General features: G+C 41.5%; 1 protein-coding gene across 7 annotated transcripts in view; it reads right to left on the bottom strand.

Moving 5' to 3' along the window:
* The window catches only part of FMN2 (formin 2), a 587,410-nt gene that overhangs the window by 509,335 nt on the left and 56,263 nt on the right, over positions 1-21,812 (bottom strand). For all 7 annotated transcript variants that reach the window (XM_033938052.1, XM_033938050.1, XM_033938054.1 and 4 more), the window contains exon 4: positions 10,983-11,133. In XM_033938052.1, coding sequence (XP_033793943.1) covers positions 10,983-11,133 — 151 coding nt within the window. The remainder of the gene's footprint in view (positions 1-10,982; positions 11,134-21,812) is intronic.

Raw genomic sequence — 21,812 nt, 5'->3', positions numbered from 1 at the left:
GGCACAGTTTTTCCCTAAAGAATAATTTTTTATAATACCGAGGGCCTCAAAATAGTACCTGATGGGCCACATACGGCCCCTGGGCCACGAGTTTGAGTCCACTGCCTCAAAGATACCACCAGCTCTGGTTTTTGTAGCCCAGATGCATGGCCCTAAATTTTTGAGCATTAATTTTAGCTGCCAACTATGGATCATTTCTCTAAGCTTTGCTGGGGTCCTCCTCCTATCTGGAGTGTCTATTCTTGCTGATTTTGGTATTACAGTAAAACCTTGGATTGTAAGTAACTTAGTATGCAAGTGTTTTGCAAGCCAAGCCAAACATTTTATTAAATTTTAACTTGATAAACAAGCAAGGTCTTGCAATACGAGTACATATTGTACAGTATACATGCGTCACATCATCACTACTGAGCCGATGGTTCTTCTCTCTCTTGATGCTGCAGGAATGTATTGACTGTTCTAAACGAGCGAGGTCTTGCAATCCGAGTACATACAGTATTTTGTATTAAAGTTTTTGGGTTGTGGAACGAATCGTCTGAGTCTCCATTATTTCTTATGGGGAAATGTGATTCGATATACGAGTGTTTTGGATTACAAGCATGGTTTTGGAACGAATTATGCTCACAAACCAAGGTTTTACTGTATACACAAAGACAAAAAAAAAAAAATACCAGGCAGTCCTTCAGCAATATTGCTTACAAACACATTTTTAAAATGGACCAATAAACAATCCATATAGCACACCACTTGTAATTTCTCTTCCCTCATAATTTTATGCTTGTATTTTTGTATTTGCACCGATTGTGTTCAAGGGGGGGGGGGGGGGCGGAGGGTTGTTGGTTGTTTTTTTTTTATTATTTTAAAATTTGTTAACCACATTGAACTGCTTGGTATATTATGGTATATAAATATTATGTTATGTCATTATTTACCACTTCAACCAGTTACTAATTCAGTCACTTTAAGGCCCATATTGAGGGCACTCAGTTTATTTTTACTGTTGTATTTGAAAGTATTTAGACATTTCTACCACTTTTTTCTCTGACAATTCTATTCTGATAGCAAGCTCAGCTCAATTGGACATTGAATCCTCTGCTCTGCATTGTTTACATGTGTATTTAGCTCATGATCTAATGACATAGCCCTATTATCTGTGCATTCTTTTCAGTCCAACAGAATTTAGCATGAATTGTACAAAGGAGATCAAAAACAGCTGCTCATCTCTGTCAGTCTATCTAGGAGCAAATAACTGAAAATGTAACAGAACGGTATAGAAGCTTGATGTGAAGGACAAACCGGTAAAAAGACAGTTTGAAATGGGCCTAGTCACAATGAAGGTTCTAGAAAAATAAGCTTCCCCCACTTCCCTTAAAAAAAAAAAAGTAAAAATGGCCCAATGCTTTTCCATTGGAAAATGAATTCCCACTTCAACAGCACAAAAATAGAGTGAAATATAGTGATTAGAGGACAGGGGGAGGCAGTTTAAAAAGCTGAATTGCATACTCTTCCCTCAACTGTCCCATTTCCAAGAGCTCCCTCCCTCCTTCAAACTGTTCCACCTCCCAAACTGCTCCTACAGCCCAGACATTACCCCACCAACTGCCTCACCATCCTACAAACTACTCCATACCCCCAAACTATTCCCAGCAGCTGTTACGCCCGTCTCACCCATTACTCTCATACCCAAACAATCTCTTGCAGGTGCCATACCAAACTACCCCATCCAAAAACTAAATTTCCTCAAAGTCACCATCATCCAGCAAACTACACCAAACCCCTAACTATCCTCTTAAACTCTTCACTATCCCAAAAATTAATGAACACCCCAAACTAGCATCCAACTACTCCAATGTGCTATGGACGAGGGCAGATTAAGCGGGGCAGTGACCCCAAAAAACCAAACAGGATACTAGGAATTATTAGGAAAAGGATGGTAAGACCAATAATTTTATAATGCCTCCGTATTGCACCATGGTGCGACATCACTAAGTATTGCGTTCAATTCTGGTCACCGTATCTAAAAAAAGATAGAGTGGAATTAGAAAAGGTTCGAAGAAGAGTGACAAATAATAAAGTGGATTGAACTCCTCTCATAGGAAGAAACATTAAAGAGATTAGGGCTCTTCATCTTGGAAAAATGATAGCAGAGGGAAATTAGGACCAAGGTCTACAAAAAAAATCCCAAGTAGTGTTGAAAGGATAAAAGTAAATCAATTTTTTACTCTTTCAAAAAGTACAATGACTAGGGGAGAACTCGGTGAAGATAATCAAGTGTTTACCTTTTCATGACAGATATTTTTTTTTAAACCAAAATTAGGCTCTCTACAGCAGGGGTGCCCACACTTTTTTGGCTTGCGAGCTACTTTTACAATGACCAAGTCAAAATGATCTACCAACAATAAAATTTTTAAAAACACAAAGCACACTGTACGCAGAGAAAATGTTAATAATCATTTGTATTCGGGGGTTTTATCAGAAGTCAAGGCAGATGACTTTAAAATATGCAATGTCACCTCAGTAACAGCTATACATATATAGACAAATATACCCCCTCCCCTTTTACTAAACCGCAATAGTGGTTTTTAGTGCAGGAAGCTGCGCTGAATACCCTGCGCTGCTCTCGATGCTCATAGGCTCCCTGCGCTAAAAACCACCATTGCAGTTTAGTAAAAGGGGGCCATAGTGCAAAATATAGACAGCAGATATAAATTCTCAAAACTGACACATTTTGATCACTAAATTGAAAAAAATCATTTTTCCTACCTTTTGGTCTGGCTATTTCATGAGTCTCTGGTTCCACTTCCTTCTTCTGTAAAGCTAATATTTCTTTCTTTCTTTCTCTCTTCCCCTTCCCCCCCTCTTTATTTCTGCCTTTCTTTCTCTCTTCCCCTGCCCACCCAAGCCATCGTGCAGATACCTCCACTTCCTCAATTCTTTTCCTACTCCCACCCCCAAGCCACCAACACTTCACCAAACCTGGTTTCACCAGCACAGGATCTGTGCGGTAGTAAAAGGACTCTGCCTTTCAGATTCAGGAGGATCACGAGTACAGCTGTTTTGTTTGGAGTTATGGCGGTGGAGCAGTTAAGCGCTGTTTATGGTGTGGTAAGCACTGCACGCCGTCGGGAGTGTGTTCTGCTGCTTGCTCAGGGGATGTGGAGGCGGCTTTGTTGGCTCCGGAGTGCGCACTGGCTCCCCGCTTGAAAGACGCGCTTGGGGATAAGAAGGCGGCACTCTCGTAGAAGCGGGCCTCAGCGGTGGTAGAGGTGCGTCCTTCTAGTTCGGTAGGGGCTGTTGGTGAGTTAAAGATGCAGGGAGAGACAGATGTGGAGAATATGCTGGCAGGCACGCTGCCTTTCTCTCTGGAGTTTGTTCTTTTGCTGCTGCTTCCCCGAGCCAGGCCTGGCATGTACATGCGCCGGGCCCACAAGACTTCACTTCCAACGCCAATTCTAACGTCGGGGAGGAAGTTCCAGGCCAGCCAGGCAGCGATTGGCTGGCCCAGAACTTCCTCTCCAACGTCAGAATTGACGTCGGAGGTGAAGTTTTGTAATAGAGAATGACACAGGGAAAAAATCTGTCCCTGTCACTGCACCGTTCCCGGCCCACCATCCTCTGCACCGCCCTGTCACCGCCGTTCCCTTCACCACCCCGTCACCGTCACCACCATCCCATTCACTGCCCCGTCACCGTCCCCGTCTAGCACCCATCTTCTTCCCTCCGCTCCCCCATAGTCTGGCATATGTCTTCTTCCCTTCCAGTGTCTTCTCCCCACTCTGTCTTCCACATTTCCTTTCAGGGTCTGTTCCTCTCTACCCTCTTTCAATGTCTGTTCTATTCCTTTCCACCACCACCCTTCCCTCCCTCCTTTACCATCTGTTCCTTTCTACCACCCTTCTTTCATATCTTCTATCAGTCCCCCCACCATCACTAGCAGTCTCTCTTTTCCCTTACCATGAGCAAATAGAACTTCTGAAAATTGTATTGCTGAGGCATTATTTCTAGTACACCTTTTTTTCCAGATGGATAATGACATCAATTTTATAATTCTTACTGTCTACTCTGATTTCATTCACAATTTGGTTTGTGTTTTGTACCTGAGGATTCCATGAGGCATTTAACCTTTTCTTGTCTCTTCTGTGATTTCAAGTTGATTCCTTCAATAATGGAGTCTCAAGGCAGTAGCAGTTTTCTATTTTGGGCTCTTTTGACATTGTTTAAGGGATTTCTTGTACATTTGGTGCTGGTCTTCTTTGATGAGGTCACTTCAGAATCTATTTCCAAGGAAGAGAAACTTTTTCCCTTTCACCCCCTCCTTCCTTGTGTGAGCCGGAACACGCGGTCCCCGCAAGCAAGTAATTTTATATCATTTTCATTCTATTCATTCATAGAAATTAAAGTCTAGATAATGCCAGTCATATAACAAAATATGATTTTACAAAAATAATTCCCTGCACAGTCAAGCCTGCAAGGATTACTAGATGTCTTTCAGCAGCTCCCCTCCCTCCCTCCCCTTTACCTTTGTGGCCAAGTCAAAATGATCTACCAACAATAAAATTTTAAAAACACAAAGCACGCTGTACGCAGAAAAAATGTTAATTATCATTTATATTCCGCGGGTTTTCAAAGAGGTCAAGGCAGATGACTTTATGCAATGTCACCTCAGTAACAACTATACAAAAATAGACAAATATTCCCCCTCCCTTTTTACTAAACTGCGATAGTGGTTTTTAGCGCAGGGAGCTGCACTGAATGCCCCACGCTGCTCTCGACGCTCATAGGCTCCCTGCGCTAAAAACCGCTATTGCGTTTTAGTAAAAGGGGGCCATAGTGCAAAATATAGACAGCAGATATAAATTCTCAAAACGGACACATTTTGATCACTAAGTTGAAAATAAAATCATTTTTCCTACCTTTTTGTCTGGTGATTTCATGAGTCTCTGGTCCTTCTTCTGGTCCTTCTTCTTTCTTCTCCTGCCCCCCCCCCTCTTTCTTTCTCTCTCCCCCTGGCTCCCCTCTTTATTTCTGCCTTTCTTTCTCTCTCCCCCTGGCCCCCCTCTTTATTTCTGCCTTTCTTTCTCTCTCCCCCCTGGCCCTCCTCTTTCTTTCTGCCTTTCTCTCTCTCCCTCTTGACCCCCTATTTATTTCTGCCTTTCTTTCTCTCTCCCCCTGACCCCTCTTTATTTCTGCCTTTCTTTCTCTCTCCCCCTGACCCCTCTTTATTTCTGCCTTTCTTTCTCTCTCCCCCTAGCCCCCACAAAGCCATCGTGCCAATTTTTCTACTTCCACAATTCTTTCCCTACCCTCACCCCCAAGCCAGCAGCCGATTTTTCCCTGCTCCTTCCCCGATGTCCTGAACTTCATCGGGCAGCAGCAGCATTCACAATTCACTGCTGTTGCCCGCTTCAGGCCTTCCTCTCTGTCGGGTCCTGTCTTCATGAAAACAGGAAGTAGGCAGGACCCAGCAGAGAACAAGGCCTGAAGCCGGCAACAGCAGCAAATTGTAAACGCTGCTGCTGCCCGAAGAAGGTAATGGAGCACGAGGCAGACCGCTTCTCCCCCCTCCCAGCCGAACCCCCGCTGACCTTCCTATCTCCCCCCTCCGTGAACCTTTCCAACCCTCCCAGCTAAAGCAGCAAACCTCCCTCTAGTAGCGTCGGCTTTCTCCTCCCTCTGCCGCGTCACTGATGACATCATCAGTGATGCGGCAGAGGGAGGAGAAAGCCGACGCTACTGGAGGGAGGTTTGCTGCTTTAGCTGGGAGGGTCGGAAAGGTTCACTTGGGGGGGAGAGATAGGAGGGTCAGCGGGGGTTCGGCTGGGAGGGGGGGAGAAGCGGTCTGCCTCGGTGCTCCAAGGCCTGGCGCCATTACCTTTTTCGCCCCTCCCGCCGCCCCCCTTGGTACGCTACTGCTCTCCAGCTCTCCTTAGTTTGCCAGTTTTCTTTTTCGGTGACCGGCACGCTTTCAAAGAGCCTGGCACGTGCGGCTGCTCAAAGTTCAATCTTCTGCTCTGCTGCAACTTCCTTTTTCCGGTTGGATCAGAGCAGAAGATTGAATACTGAGCAGCCGCGCATGCGCGGCTCTTTTGAAAGCGTTCCGGTCGCCGAAAAAGAAAGCCGGCAAACTAAGGTGAGGTGGAGAGAGGAAGCTGGTTAAACGATCGAGCCGGCGTGCGGGCGGGTGGGGGCTGTGGGAACTGCACGATCCTTTATGCCTCACTGTGGTGGCAAGACCATTCACCGCTCCACGGGGCGGTGATGGCCTTGTCCCCGTCCCCGCAGAGGCTGCTAATTTTCATTCCCCGTTTTTGGCGGGTTACCCGCGGCTAAACGTAGCAGCCGCGGGTAAACCGCCACCGTGTCATTCTCTATTTTGTAAGTCCAGCGCTTGTACACACCAGGCCAGACTTGGGGAAGCAGTAAGGAGAAAAAGATCGCAAAGGCAATGTGATCGACTCACGTTGCCTTTGCGATCTACTGGCCGATCGCAATCGACCATTTGGGCACCCCTGCTCTACAGTATATTGGCTAAGAGGATTCTTGACAAATTGAATGTATCAGATCAAAAGACAGATACTAGCCCTCTCTTCTATTAAACTGCACTAGCAGTTTTTAGCACAGAGCGCTATGCTGAATGGCCCGCGCTGCTTCCGACGCTCATAGGAACTCTATGAGCGTCGAGAGCAGCATAAGCCATTCAGCGTGGCTTCCCACAGTTTAATAGAAGAGGCCCTAAGTTATTTAAGTCTTGGAATATTCCTTGTGGGGCTCCACAAGGATCTCCTCCCCTATCACCAACCGTGCTTAACATCTACTTATATATGTTGGGCTATGAATTAGACAAGAAAGGACTTTTCTGCCATAGTTATGCTGCTGATATTACTATTATGGCCCCTATTTATTCTACTTTAGACACAGTTAACCATGTTGCACAAAATGTTTTCTCTTATAAGCTCTTGGATGCTGACATACATAAAAAATTTAAAAAAAATTGAATAAATGACAAGACCAAATTTCTCCTACTAGATAATAAATCTAACCCATTGTTAGATCATGTTAATGTAAAAGATCAGAGCACATATACATTATCACCTCTTGTAAAGATTTTGGGAGTGTACTTCAATCAAACCATGGCATTAGTCCATCATACTAATACTATGGTTAAAAGCTCTTTATTTCCAATTAGAAAATTGTTACACATTAGAAATTTTTTTTCAACTACATCAATACAAATTGTTAGTTCAAGTCCTTTTACTATCAGAAAATTAGATTATTGTAACATTATTTATTTGGGCTCTTCAAAACAGCTTCTTTTAAAAATTATAAACTGTCCAAAATATGGTATGCAACTAATTTTCACCTTTGGTAAATATGACAGGATTTCATGTTCTTTTGTAAAATTATACTGGTTACCAATGGAAGCAAGAGTTTTAAGTCTGGTTGTATTCTTTACAAGGTCTTATTGGGAGAATGCCCTGAATACATGATCTCTCATTTACACTTCACTACCTCTATTAAGAATAGAAGACAGTGCAATAATAGTCCTTAAACATGAAATTGCTGATCTGTAACCTGTCACTAAAATTGTCCATAGTACCTGAAGATTGGAGGTGGCCAATGTTATGCCAATTTTTAGAAAGGGTTCTAGGGGCGACACAGGAAATTACAAACTAGTAAGACTGATTTTAGTGAGAGGCAAAATACACTTCTCCCTCTGAATTCGCGAGGGTTAGAGGCCGAGCTGGCCCACGAATATTGAAAATCGCAAATAACTTTAAGGGCCGACTCTGACCTACCCCCGCCTCTCTCAAGCATCCCGGACCTGGTCTAGCGGAGATGTGGGGCAGGAGCGATTTTCCTACACTCCTGCCCCGTGCAGAGCCATCAACAAAAATAACTGTCACAAGACTACAACGGAAACTCACGATAGCCATTTTTGTTGACGGCTATGCATGGGACAGGAGCATAGAAAGATCACTTCTGCTCCATGTCACCGCTAGACCACCTGGTTAAGGTCTGGGGAGGTCTGGGATGCAGGAGGGAGGTGGGGATGATTCAGTGGCCAAAAATCGCAAATAACTGAATTTGAGAGTACTAAACCCATAAATTCAGAGGGAGTAGTGTAGTGGAAACTATTATAAAAAATAAAAATTATAGAACACGTAGACAAACATGGTTGAATGGGACAGGATCACCATGGGTTCAGCCAAGGAGTCTTGCCTTACCAATTTGCTTCATTTCTTTAAAGGTGTGAACAAATATATGAATAAAGGTGAACCAGTTCATGTAGTGTATCTAGATTTTCAGAAAGCTTTTCACAAAAATTCTTCATGAGACACTCCTGAGAAAATTAAAAAGTCAAGGGATAGGAGGCAATGTTCTTTTATGGATTAGGAATTGGTTTTAGGACAGAGAGTAGGGATAAATGTCCATTTTTCTCAATGGAACCGATGCTATTTAACACGTACTTCTTAATAAGAACATAAAAATTGCTGCTGCTGGGTCAGACCAGTGGTCCATCGTGCCCAGCAGTCCGCTCACGCGGCGGCCCTCTGGTCATAGACCAGCACCTTAACTGAGACTAGACATTAACATGTCTACGTTAATGTTGCCACCAGATAAGAGATGAGTGCAGGTTTCTCTAGTAGGAGAGAAGCGAAAAAAAAAAAAAACCCAGGACATTTGAAATTATTGTTTTATTATGGCATACAGTGTACAACATGAAAACCAAGAAATAGTTGCCATGATTTATGCATCAACCCACGTTTTTATAATATGATCTGGAAATTGGAATGACAAGCAAGGTGATTAAATCTGCAGACGATACAAAACTATTCAAAATTGTTAAAGCACACGCAGATTGTGAAAAATTGCAAGAAGACCTTGGGAAACTGGAAGAGTGGGCATCCAAATGGTAGATAAAATTTAGGGCCTCTTCTATCAAACTGCGCTAGCAGTTTTTAAGCGTAGAGAGCCGCGCTGAATGGCCCACACTGCTCCCGACTCTCATAGGAACTCTTTGAGCGTCTGGAACTGTACGGGCCATTCAGCGTAGCTCACTGCGCTACTGAGCTACAAACTGCTAGCGCAGTTTGATAGAAGAGGCCCTTAATGTGGACAAATGAAGAGTGATGTACATAGGGAAGAATAATCCAAATCATAATTATGTTTCGCTAGGGTCCATTTTAGGATTCAACACCTATGAAAAATGAGCTGGGTGTTATTATAGACACTATGGGGCTCATAATTAAATATTTTAAGAGAGTTCAAAAAGTGGCCTAAGTTGGTAGACAATCAAAAAGACAGATCATCCAAGTACCGATAATCAAAGCTGGTTTTAGACGTATCTAAAACCAGCTTAGGTCTTTACTCTGCCTCTGAACGCCTACAGCGAAAATAAGCATTTTTGGAGGAGGGGAAAGGGTGGGGAGGTGGGCTAACTTAGACTTAGTCATCTGGCTGCCATAACCAAAAAGGATTGACAGGTTGCCAGACGGAATTTTATATATTTTAACTTAGACCAAGTCAAAACAAGTATATGTTCCAGCCCAGGCAACCTGTCTACCCCCCACCACAACAATTGCAGCGGGAAAGATGCCTAATCTCTCCTTCTGCGATCATGATCTCCCCCCCCCCCGAACTGCTCATGCCTTCCTGCTGAAGTTGCATCAGAGGAGAAGCTTCCGCCCATACACGCACATGATGCATATAGGCTTCAGAGGCTTTCAACAAGTACTCTGAAACCTTAAAAAGTGCCGAGAAGGTAAGGGGAAGGGAGGGAGATGCACAGACCGCGCAATGGATGCCGAAGGGCAGTGAGGTGGCGAGAGGGAAGGGTGGATGCTATGGAGATAGGGCGGTGAAGGGGACAGATTTTTTTCTCTGTGTCATTTTCTAGTCAGGATGTTCAGTGCTCAGTCAGTTTCAAAAACATTCATTGTTTAGAGACTGAATGGTTGACAGACTCCCATCTCAGCAGCTGAAAAAGGGAAGATATTACCCATCACCAGGTCATTGTTTGGCCAGCAGGTTTATGGCAGCTAGTGGTGTTCACTGCCAGACCTCTGCATTAGAAATTGGGAAGGTGGGGAAGAAAGGAGGGGCAGGAAGATAAATTGTGTGTTTGGGAAAAGAGAAAAAAAAAAGTATGTATACCCTTCTAATCCAGTGTGCTTTATACATCCAATAAAGATGACAAGTATTATATACAAATTATATTCCAATGATTCATAGAATACATATTTATGCATTTATCCAAAATCATAAAATATATGTTGGTGGCTGAGAGAGAACAGTTGATCAGATAAACAAACTAATGCAACTTGAACTGATTACCACACTATGGACTAGATTCACAAAGCAAAACGATCGTGTACCAATCTGTTTGTGAGCCCTTAGCGACCCGATTTACTAGCCTGTGTAACGATTCCCATCCTGATCCGTGCATGCAAATGAGGAGAATCGGCATGCAAAGCAGGAAGGAAGCGATTCACTAAAATAGGAAATAAAATAACTAGAATAAAAAGAAGCAACAACGACTGGGCTGGCCGATCCAAAGTAAGCGACTGCTGAGGACCAGCCGCTGAGGTCCTTTCCGACTGCCCTGCCTTCTGTCACCCTGCTTCTCTGCCCCAATCTGCTCTCTGCCCTGTCTCAGCCCTGATCTCCTACCCTTACCCGCACTGTGAGCCTGTGGTTTTAACCCTTGGGTTTAAAGTGGGCTGTGGATGCGTCGGGATCGCTCTCTAGCGATCCGTGCAGAGGGTGGGGGTGTCAACAATCATCCCCATTTGCATGCAGGCTGACGAATTTACAAAAGGCCTGCATGCAATCGGGCATGGAATCGGGGGTTAGTGAATCTAGCCCTTTAAAAAGCAGCAGCTTGGCAAGGTAACAGAAAATGCAATTAGACAACGTGTTAAAAGATCAAAGCAACCGACTAACATGAAGATTTTAACTAAACCCCAGAATTAATTGCATACCTGCTTCTGCATCTTTCAGATCTTGTTGCTCTTGCCCAGGTGGTTTTGAAGGCGGCCATATAGTCTGAATTCTTCCAGGGAACCGCCCTTCTAGGTAATCCAGTGAATGTGTCGGTTGATTAACAGCAGCCCAAGTATAAAGCTGATCTTGCTGAAAAAAAAAAAAAATTTGAATTTACTACCATTAACTATTCCAGAATGTTTTTAGGGCTGGGAGGGAGGAAGAGGGGAAATTTTGAACTTTCTATACCAGGGGTAGGGAACGCCGGTCCTAGAGAGCCGTATTCCAGTCGGGTTTTCAGGATTTCCCCAATGAATATGCATGAGATCTATTTGCATGCACTGCTTTCCATGCATATTCATTGGGGAAATCCTGAAAACCCGACTGGAATACAGCTCTCGAGGACTGGAGTTCCCTACCCCTGTTCTATACAATATCCCACATGTTTTTTGCAACAGAAAGGCAGGTGTTACACTATAAACTCTATTTATTATTCATACAGATATCTTCTAAATGAAAGCTCATAGTAGTAACCGGACCCTTTGGAAGCACAAAATATAAGAAACCAGAAATAGGAGAATAGCAAAAGCAAAAATCATGAACTATTTGCAAGCATTAAATAAATAGAAGAGGAAAAAAAGTGATATTTAATGTTGAAAGAATGCCACAGTACCTTTTTGGCTTGCGAGCTACTTTTAAAATGACCAAGTCAAAATGATCTACCAACAATAAATAAAAAAAAATATAAAGCACACTATTTATATTTGGGGTTTTTTTCTAAGAGGTCAAGACAGATGACTTTAAACTGTGCAATGTCACCTCAGTAACAACTACATAAAAACAGACAAATATATACCCTCCCCTTTTACTAAACCACGATAGCGTTTTTTAACACAGGGAACTGCGCTGAATGCCCCGCACTGCTTCTGACGCTCATAGGCTCCCTGCACTAAAAAAACACTATCTCAGTGGGAGTTACCTTACAGTGGAAAGTAAACCTAAAACTGGGAATAATAGACAAAGGCTGCACCATGCAACTTCAAATCAGCAAAATGATCCAGAAGGCATTCACAACCATGCGCAAACTAAGGCAAATCCAAAAATACTTCAACAATGAATTCAAACTCTTGGTACAAGCGCTAATTCTAGGACTCCTGGACTACTGTAACATCCTATACCTGTCATGCCCAACCAACATGCTAAAACAATTACAAACAGCTCTTAGACTGATTTACTCGCTGAAAAAAAATATGACCACATTACCACCACCTTCCGAGATTCACACTGGCTCGCACACAATACAAATTCTACTGCATCCTATTCAAAGCCCTAAATGAAAACATACCAAGCTATCTGAGCAACCGCCTAAACAGGAAAAACACATCCAGACCAAGAACGCATGGACAGTTTACCCACCCCCCAATCAAAAGTACACAAAGCAAAAAAAATATACAACAGACTATTAGCCACCAGAGCAGCGAAACTAGACCACCACCTCTCCAATCTGCTGACTATGACACCCAACTACAAAACATTCAGGAAAGAACTAAAACCTTTCTATTCAAGAAATTTATTAAATGATCTAACTAAACCTGATCGATCCTCCACAGATCCCAATGCATACTGCATCTATTAACCATGTATTCTCCTTGGAAATGCCCAGGCCAACTCTTGTTGTAAACCACCTAGAACTGAAATGTATTGGCGGGATAGAAGACACCAATGTAATGTAAAGTAATGATGTTGAGACTAGACGGGTTAGCATCTTAATCATTGACCCTTGTCACCACCATCTCCTTAATGTTTTGCCAAAATCTTACTGTTTGCTAAATCACTCAATAAACAAATATTTAATAAGGCAATATCACAGTAAGTTTTTGAAATTATCTTTAATATGCAGAATTACTAGCCAGCCCAACGGGACCCATTTTGCCATACAAAGGCTTTATCAAGGGTTCTAAAGGAGCTATTTTGGAATGTCCTTCCTCATTTAGGGCTCTGACCCACCCCGCCTCCCTTCTGCATCCCCAGACCTTATCTGGTAGTCTAGCGGTGACACAGGGCAGGAGCGATCTTCCTATGCTCCTGCCCCGTGCAGAGCCGTCACCAAAATGGCTGCAGTGATGTCCCAACTCACGGCAGACATTTTGATGATGGCTCTGCACAGGGCAGGAGCATAGGAAGATCGCTCCTGTCCCACATCACTGCTAGACCACCAAGTAAGGTCTGGGGAGGTTTGGGCAGCCTGCATAGAAGAAAAAAAATTGTGAATAATCACATTCGCAAATAGGGAAACTGTGAATACAGAGGGAGAGCTGTATTCAAGTGGTGAGTTACAACACTAACTGAGGAAGGATTTGTATTTTGGTGATTTACTGAGAATTTAAAGAATACATAAGGAAGATGGCTCAAAGGGGAGAGAGTAGACAGTTTATGGAAGAGGCATAGAAAGAAGGAAGATGCCATATGGAAGTGGAGAAAGGGCAGATGCTGGATGGAAAGAAGAGAAGATTAGGAAATCAGAAACCAGAGATGACAAAAGGTAGCAGAGATATATTTCTTTATTGCTTTAGAATAAAGTACCTGTAGTATTGTAGCTGTATTGATAAATGTTTATAATCAGAAAATGGAAATAAGGTAATCTCTTTATTGGACTAAATTTTAATACCTTTTTTTTTTTGTAGCTAACCTTTAGAGACCCCCACAAAAAACAACCCTTCCTCAGGTCATAACAGGATACCGTAACAGCAACATGCTGAACTGACCCGAGGAAGGAGATTTTGCCATCTGAAAGCTTATTGAAAAATGTATTAGTACAATAAAATGGCATTATCTTATTTTCCATTTTTTGTTTTGTTTCTATTTATTAATTTGTAAAGTAGTGATTGTTAATTGTCAGTTTGGGGGAGGGAAATTCAAATTTACATCTGCTAACATTATATTTTGCACAGTATTAGGGGACATATGTCATTGCTTCTGTGGTATGGTATTGCAATGTATGCAGAGTATTGAATTGTATACAGAGTTTGGCTTCTTGATGTTTCAGTTAAACTTTTGTCTATTTTTAGCTTGTAGATATTTATCCCATGATTGGCGAGGATCTGTTTGTGTGAAAGAGACCAGTTATTCTGATAGCATGTAGAATCAATCTGTACAAATCCAGTTTGTTTAGTAGCTTGGAAACAAGAGTATTTTTAAAACTTAATGCTAAACTTGGAAATTGATATTCTTTTGTTTGTTTGGTTTCTCACTGAAAAGGCAATAAACCATCTGCTAAAGGTTAATGTTAATGATTGCCTGTATAGGTTTCAAGGTTCTGGGAAATGATTGACAGAAAAGACAAAGCTATGGTAGTGATGCTGTTGTAAACATACTGAAGCTCTTCAATTCCTATGTGATATTCCGAGGGCTGTACTTGATTTATTTTTTATTTTCTTTATTTGTTGGCTTTGTTTTGTTGCTTGGAAATGGGCATTGTCTGTTTATGCTGTTTGGTTTCACAGAGAAAAGCACTAAGCCACGTGCGATTGGTTTTGTTTTTAAACTGAAAAAAAACACTAAAGTCCCAATATTCTAAACTAGGGGTGCCCACACTTTTTGGGCTTGCGAGCTACTTTTAAAATGACCAAGTCAAAATGATCTACCAACAATAAAATTTTAAAAAGCACAAAGCACACTGTACACAGAGAAAATGTCAATTATATATATTCTGGGTTTTTGTTTTTTTTTGTTGTTCAAATCATTTTATTGGTTTTAAGAACATACAAAAATATAGAACAATGATACCAAAGAACATCTCACTGTGTACATATATTACCTTTGCAAGCTATAGGGTGTATAGAAAAAAGAATGATTAACATAAAATTGTACAGAGACATTTGATTGAATAAACAATTGAAGAACATATAACCAAGCTAAAGGGAATGAATTAATTAGAGGATTCACAATATCTGATAAGAGGTGACCAAATGAGGTCAAATATGCGAGTGCGATTGCTCTTTTCAGCTAAAACTTTTTCATATTTCCCTGTCAAGCATACACAATTCCACCATGCATGAAAGTCAACTTTTGATAAATCTTTCCAGTTATAGAGAACAGTTTGTATGGCCAATGCCATGAGAATAGTGAATAGTCTGGCAGAGTGATTCTCCAATCGGAATTGTAATCCCTGAGACATACAAATTATTATGGAAAGAGATAATGGTTCATTTATCTCCAGAATAGCAGACATAGTGGACCAGACCTTGGACCAGTAACCTGTGAGAAAAGTGCAAGAGTATAGGAGGTGCGATAAGGTGCCAGCTTGAGATTGGCAAGTCCAGCAGTTAGGTGACTTGGATGAATCAATTTTATGAGATATAAGGGGCGTCCATGTGGCTTTATGAAGTAGAAAGAATATCGATTGGAGTAAGGACGCTGACCTAATAGATTTGTAAAATTGAAGCCACACCTTAGGCCAATCTATTGCATCCGAAGGTAGATTCAATTCTTGGGTCCATTTAGTCTCAGTGGGACTTGGGTTGTCAGATGTGGAAAGTTTTTGAAGCAATTTATACCATAACGAGGCTGAGCCCCCTAGTGCAGTCAATGTGTTATTGTGCAAAATAAGACTAGGGACCAACTGCAAGGAAAGTACATTAGGAAATGAGCTCAATATACAGTGTCTTAATTGTAACCAGGAGAAATATTGACTGGAAGGCAATTTAAATTTATCAACCAATTCCGAAAAAGATAGCCATCTATTATGAGACAGCAGGTCCTGTATGTAATAAATTCTACAAGTTTGCCAGAGAGGCCAGAAAATAAGTTCATCTTGAATTTTTAGTCTTGCATTGTTCCATAAGGGTATCAAACTAGTAGCAGACCATGATGTAAGAAGAGTACTATCAATTGAAGTTATAACATCCTTCAGCGAAGCCAGAATGGGATTCCTACGTTCTGTTTTGGACAGAGTGAGACATGCAATACATTGAATCTTGATCTGGCTGTGAGTGGCCCAATCCAAGATGATCCAAGCGGGCATGGAGGATTGGGAGGGGGCCGATATGGAACGCGACCAGCGTTGAATAAGAAAGGCCTGATGATATTTTAGGAAATGTGGGAAGTTAACACCTCCTCTAGCTCTGACTGTTTTCAATTTTGATAATGCTATCCGAGGATGTTTCTTATTCCATAAAAATTGAGAGAGAAGGGAGTCAATCTGTTTATATATTTGTTTAGGGAGAAGAAATGGAATCATACTTAAGACATATATTATTTTAGGAGCAACTACCATCCTAATTGACTCAAGTCTGCCCCACCAAGAGAGAGTGAGAGGGGACCACTTTTGCGTTAAAGATTTGACAGTTGCTAATAGGTATTCTGCGTTAAGTTGACTAGTCTCCTCAATAGTGGGACCAAATAGGATCCCTAAATATTTCATTTTAGTATCAGACCATTCAAACCCTAATTGTAAGGATTCATATTTAGTGTCAGGACAATTAAGGGGCATGATTATAGATTTGTTTTTGTTTAGTTTGTATCCAGATTCCACTGAGTATCTCTCAATCGTGCATAATAGGGAGGATAGAGAAGAGGGTGAGATGTATAGTAGTATATCATCAGCATATGCGGAAACTTTTATTTCCTGATTTAAATGTTTGAAACCTTGTATGTCTGGGTTGTTTCGTATAGCAATGAGTAGAGGCTCAAGTGCAAGGTCAAATAAAAGTGGGGAAAGAGGGAAACCTTGTCTAGTTCCTCTTGTAGGCCTAAATGAGGAGGATAATGTACCGTTAATGAAAGTCTTGGTAGAGGGGGACGTATACAGTAGTCTAACTCTTTGAATGAAACTGGGCGAAAAACCAAACCATTGCATTACCTTAAAAAGGAAGGGCCATTCCACCCTATCAAATGCCTTCTCAGCATCAAGACCAACAGCAAGTAATTGATGGTCAGTAGGGGAATTTTTATTATGTAGTAAAGAAATAATGTTTGCAAATGTATAAGTATTGTCTAAAGAATGCCGTCCACTAATGAACCCACATTGATCAGGGTCTATAAGTTTCGAAATGATCTTTTGGATTCTACAGGCAAGAAGTTTGGCATAAAGCTTGGCGTCCACATTTATTAAGGAAAGTGGTCGATAATTAGTAACCTTCGTTGTATCTTTGCCAGGTTTTGGTAGTACAATAATAATGGTTTCAGTGAACGATCCATATGGCTGACCAGTATCAAGTATATGCTCAAGGTATCTGAGGTAATGGGGTAATATTAAATCCTTAAATTCTTTATAAAATTCTACAGTTAGGCCATCTGGGCGGGTGCTTTTCCGGTTGCCATTGTGTGAAGTGTTTCAGATATTTCTTCAATGGTGATAGGTGAATCTAGAATCTATGGGGTCTATTCTGGGCCCTGGGAGGTCTTCTAAAAAGGAAGAAGTAGGACTTTGATCCTCATCAAGTTCTGAGGTGTAAAGAGTACGGTAATATCTCATAAAGGCCTGAGATATGTCCGCAGGGTCAGTAAGAACAGTCGAATCTTCCAGGGTTATACTTGCTATGTCTGATTTTTCTAGTCTATTTTTCAGGGATGCAGCCAGATGTCCACATTTATTACTTTCAGCAAAGTATGATGTAGATTTCTGGAAGACAGTGTGTGCAGCAGATTTGCTCAGTATATTGTTATATTGAAATTTCAGTTTGCTGAGCTGGTGGAGCAAAGACATGTCAGAGGGGGTTCTCTGATGTGAGGCTTCCAGATTTTGGATTTCCAGCTCCATTTGATTTAGTACATCTCTTTGAGTTTTATGCTTGTGAGCTGCGTATGAAATAATATGACCTCTGATAAATGCCTTAAAGGCATCCCACCAGGTGTTCCAGGATGTCTGTTCAGGTTGGTTTAGGAAAAAATAATCTTTGATACTTGTTCTGATATGTTCTGTGAATCCAGGATCTTGTAAAAGAGGTGAATTAAATCTCCATTGCTTCTGTGCAATTGCAGGCATCGTGATGTTTAATGTTATGGTAATTGCAGCGTGGTCAGAGATAGAAATTGGGTGAATGGTAGAATCGATCACGTCAGATAATAAGGAGTTGCTAATGAGGAAGTAATCTATGCGTGAGTAGAAGAGATGAGGATGAGAGAAAAAGGTGTATGCGGAGTGAGATGGGTGTTTGAGTCTCCAAACATCTGACACTTTCAAGGCAGCAGACATTTTGTTGCAGGGCGAACCAGGCTCTTGACTTTTTATATCGGACTTGAGATTTACGATCCTTGGCAGGATCAAGCACTAAATTAAAGTCACCCCCTAAAATAATTTGTACATTAGAGTGAGAGAGAACAGAGGCTGTGAGTTCGAGGAAGAATTCAGGGCAGTCCACATTAGGAGCATAAATGTTGTAAACGGTGAATATAGTTTCACCACATATGATGGTAACCCTGACCCATCTACCATGTAAATCAGAGGCTGAGGATTGAACTGTGAGACCCTGCCTCTTCTTTATGAAGGTTAGCACTCCACCCTTCTTATCAATCGCAGGGGAAAAATAGGGGGCCAGAGCCCAGGGCAAAAACAACTTTTTAGAAGCATATTCATCCAAATGCGTCTCCTGGAGCATAATTATGTCTGGATTATAACGTTCTGTATATGATAATAATTTCTTGTCTTTGATTTTGTTATTTAACCCTTTAGCATTCAGAGATAAAATCTTAAGTGACATGAGATTTGATGATATGAAAGAATACCATTTGAAGAATGTATAAATCACAGTTAGTAGAGAGCCCATGTACATGTATAAAATCAGAACATCAAATCAATATATGAGTCGTGGATAAAACTATAAACAACATCTTGCAGTACAGTACACAGTGAACCTGTGATGAAGACATCACAAGACTAACAAAACCTATGGGGAAAAACAGCTAAGTAATCAACAAAGAACAGCAGGGGGATGCACCTGATAATACAGATTTTTGACTAAATTATTCTACTCTAAAAGATGAAATTCTGTATGTAATCCGATCATGAAACATATAGTACATGAATCAAGTTTTCAGTACTAATAGCAAATGACAGTTAAACTGACCTAAAACATGTATCAAAAGGTGGAATATTAACATGCATATGAGAACACATTATAGAGCATTTTCCAGACTGGGTAATCTGGCATATCTGCAATGATGCATTCCAGAAAAATAGTATAAGGTATGTGTTAAACTTAGAGGGGGAAAGCACCTCTGAAAAGCCAGAACAAACTGTGATCATGCAAAGTGCAACAGCATGCTAGATTTGTGACCATGTGGCATGAACATAGCAGATAGAAAATAGTGTGGAAGAATCATGCATGTCAAAACACCACACGTCGCAGACATAAACCCAGTAAACTGGCATGCTACTAAAAAGAATTATATAAATCAAAACAAAGTGAGTCAGTCAGTGATAGGAGAGCATGTGTTTTAGGTGGTATAGAGCCTATATTTCTGCCTTACTAGTAGTCTTACTTATAGTCCCACCAACCCCAGGGACCACTATTCATATATAGAGACCCATATAATCAGGACTTCACAACCAATCAAGATGACCTTTATTCTATGCAATCACTGTGGTGCTTTAATTCCAAGACATACTATTTGGAGGCTTAAGGCTTGCCCCATCTGTCTTCAACTTGCCAGTATTAAGGAGGAGCTCTGCAAACTTAAACAGGAATTGAATACAATTAAAGCAGCTTCCATCACTCCACAAAATCATACCAACTTACCACCTCTACCTCAAAGAATAAAACAGCCCAGGAATAAATGGGTCACAGTAGGCTCAGGAAGACTGCGACATGTAACACAGAAACATCCACCTTCACTAATATTACCTCTACAGAATTCCTTCGCTCCACTAGTGCACTGCGATACTCAGGAAAACAGAAGGGAGGTGGGATTGGAACCAATGAAGGAAACTCAAGAGAACAAGAGCACCCTAAGTACAAATAAAAAAGCCAAAAACAGAAAACTATTACTGTTGGGGGATTCCATCATCAGAGGCATTAACCTTGGAACACAGGGCGAGGAGTCCAAAATAGTGAAATGTCTTCCAGGATCCTCAGCTACCAGGAGTTCCAGGCAAATACTGACTATAATTAAGGAAGAAACTAAGGATTTTAACACTGATGTTGTTATCCATCTGGGAACAAATGACCTGGCCAACAACTCCACACTTGCAGCACAGAAAGCTTTTCGGGAGCTTGGTGAGGGCGTGAAACCTTTTGTAAAGACTTTAGCTTTTTCTGAAATACTGCCTGCATATGGAAAAGGAGAGCAAAGAATGAAAAACACAGAGGACTTTAATAGATGGCTCAGAGCCTGGTGTCATCAAGAAGGCTTCAGGTACATAGGAGGATGGGGAAATACATGGAAGGAAAAGAAGCTATATTGCACTGATGGGCTACATATTACTATAGCAGGAAAAAGAAACCTTGCAGAGAAATTTAGACAATATTTTTCCAGGCATTTAAACTAGAAGGTGGGGGTGGTGTATGTACGAAGGACAATTATAGAGACCACCCCCGGCAAAAGAAAAGATGTGATAGTAGTAAAGGCTGCAACATAAGCAATATCAGCAACTCATTTCTTAGTATTGCAACGGAAAGTGAAACGACACAAAAATCCATACGAAAAAGGAGATTATCGCTGAAAAATAGCTGGAAAGCGATGACCACAAATGCTCGCAGTCTAAGCAACAAAGTTCATGATCTGCAAGCCCTGATATTAGAGGCAGATCTAGATATTGTTGCTATCACAGAGACATGGTTCAGTGAATCACATGGATGGGATGCAAACATACCGGGATATAATCTTTTTAGGAAGGACAGAGATGGTCATAAAGGTGGAGGAGTAGCTCTCTATGTAAAGATCAATATCCAAGCGACCGAAATGCAAGGGACCTGGGGAGAGGAAGAAGCGATATGGATTGCTCTGAAAAGAGAAGATGGAACTTCTATCTACGTGGGTGTAGTCTACAGACCTCCGACTCAATCGCAGCAAATTGATAAGGATCTGATTGTGGATATCCAAAAGATTGGAAGGAAAGAGGAGGTTCTGCTGTTGGGAGATTTCAACCTGCCGGATGCGGACTGGAATGTTCCGTCTGCGGAATCGGAAAGAAGTAGGGAGATTGTGGATGCCTTTCAAGAGGCTCTGCTCAGACAAATGGTGACGGAACCCACAAGGGAAAAAGCGATATTGGATCTGGTCCTCACAAATGGAGAGAGTATCTCTAATGTTCGAGTGGGTGCTCACCTGGGTAGTAGCGATCATCAAACGGTTTGGTTTGATATAACGGCTAAAGTGGAGAGCGGCCGCACGATACTTAAAGTCCTAGATTTCAAACGTACGGACTTTAATGCAATGGGAAAGTACCTGAAGAAAGAGCTGTTAGGATGGGAGGACATAAGAGAAGTGGAAAGACAGTGGTCTAAGCTGAAAGGAGCGATAAAAATGGCTACGGACCTTTATGTGAAGAAAATCAATAAAAACAAAAGAAAAAGGAAGCCGATATGGTTCTCCAACCTAGTGGCTGAGAAAATAAAGGCGAAAGAGTTGGCGTTCATGAAATATAAAAAAACCCAAGAAGAGGAGAGCAGAAAGGACTACAGGGTGAAACTGAAAGAAGCCAAGAGAGAGATACGTTTGGCGAAGGCACAGGCGGAAGAACAAATGGCTAAAAATGTAAAAAAGGGAGATAAAAATTTTTTCAGATATATTAGTGAAAGGAGGAAGATAAAAAATGGAATTGCTAGGCTAAAAGATGCTGGGAACAAATATGTGGAGAGTGATGAGGAGAAAGCAAATGTGCTAAACAA

The sequence above is a fragment of the Geotrypetes seraphini genome, chromosome 3 (genome assembly GCF_902459505.1).
Source record: "Geotrypetes seraphini chromosome 3, aGeoSer1.1, whole genome shotgun sequence".
NCBI lineage: Eukaryota > Metazoa > Chordata > Amphibia > Gymnophiona > Dermophiidae > Geotrypetes > Geotrypetes seraphini.
Note: the sequence above shows the minus strand (reverse complement) of the source record. Positions and strands in the feature narration are given on the sequence as shown.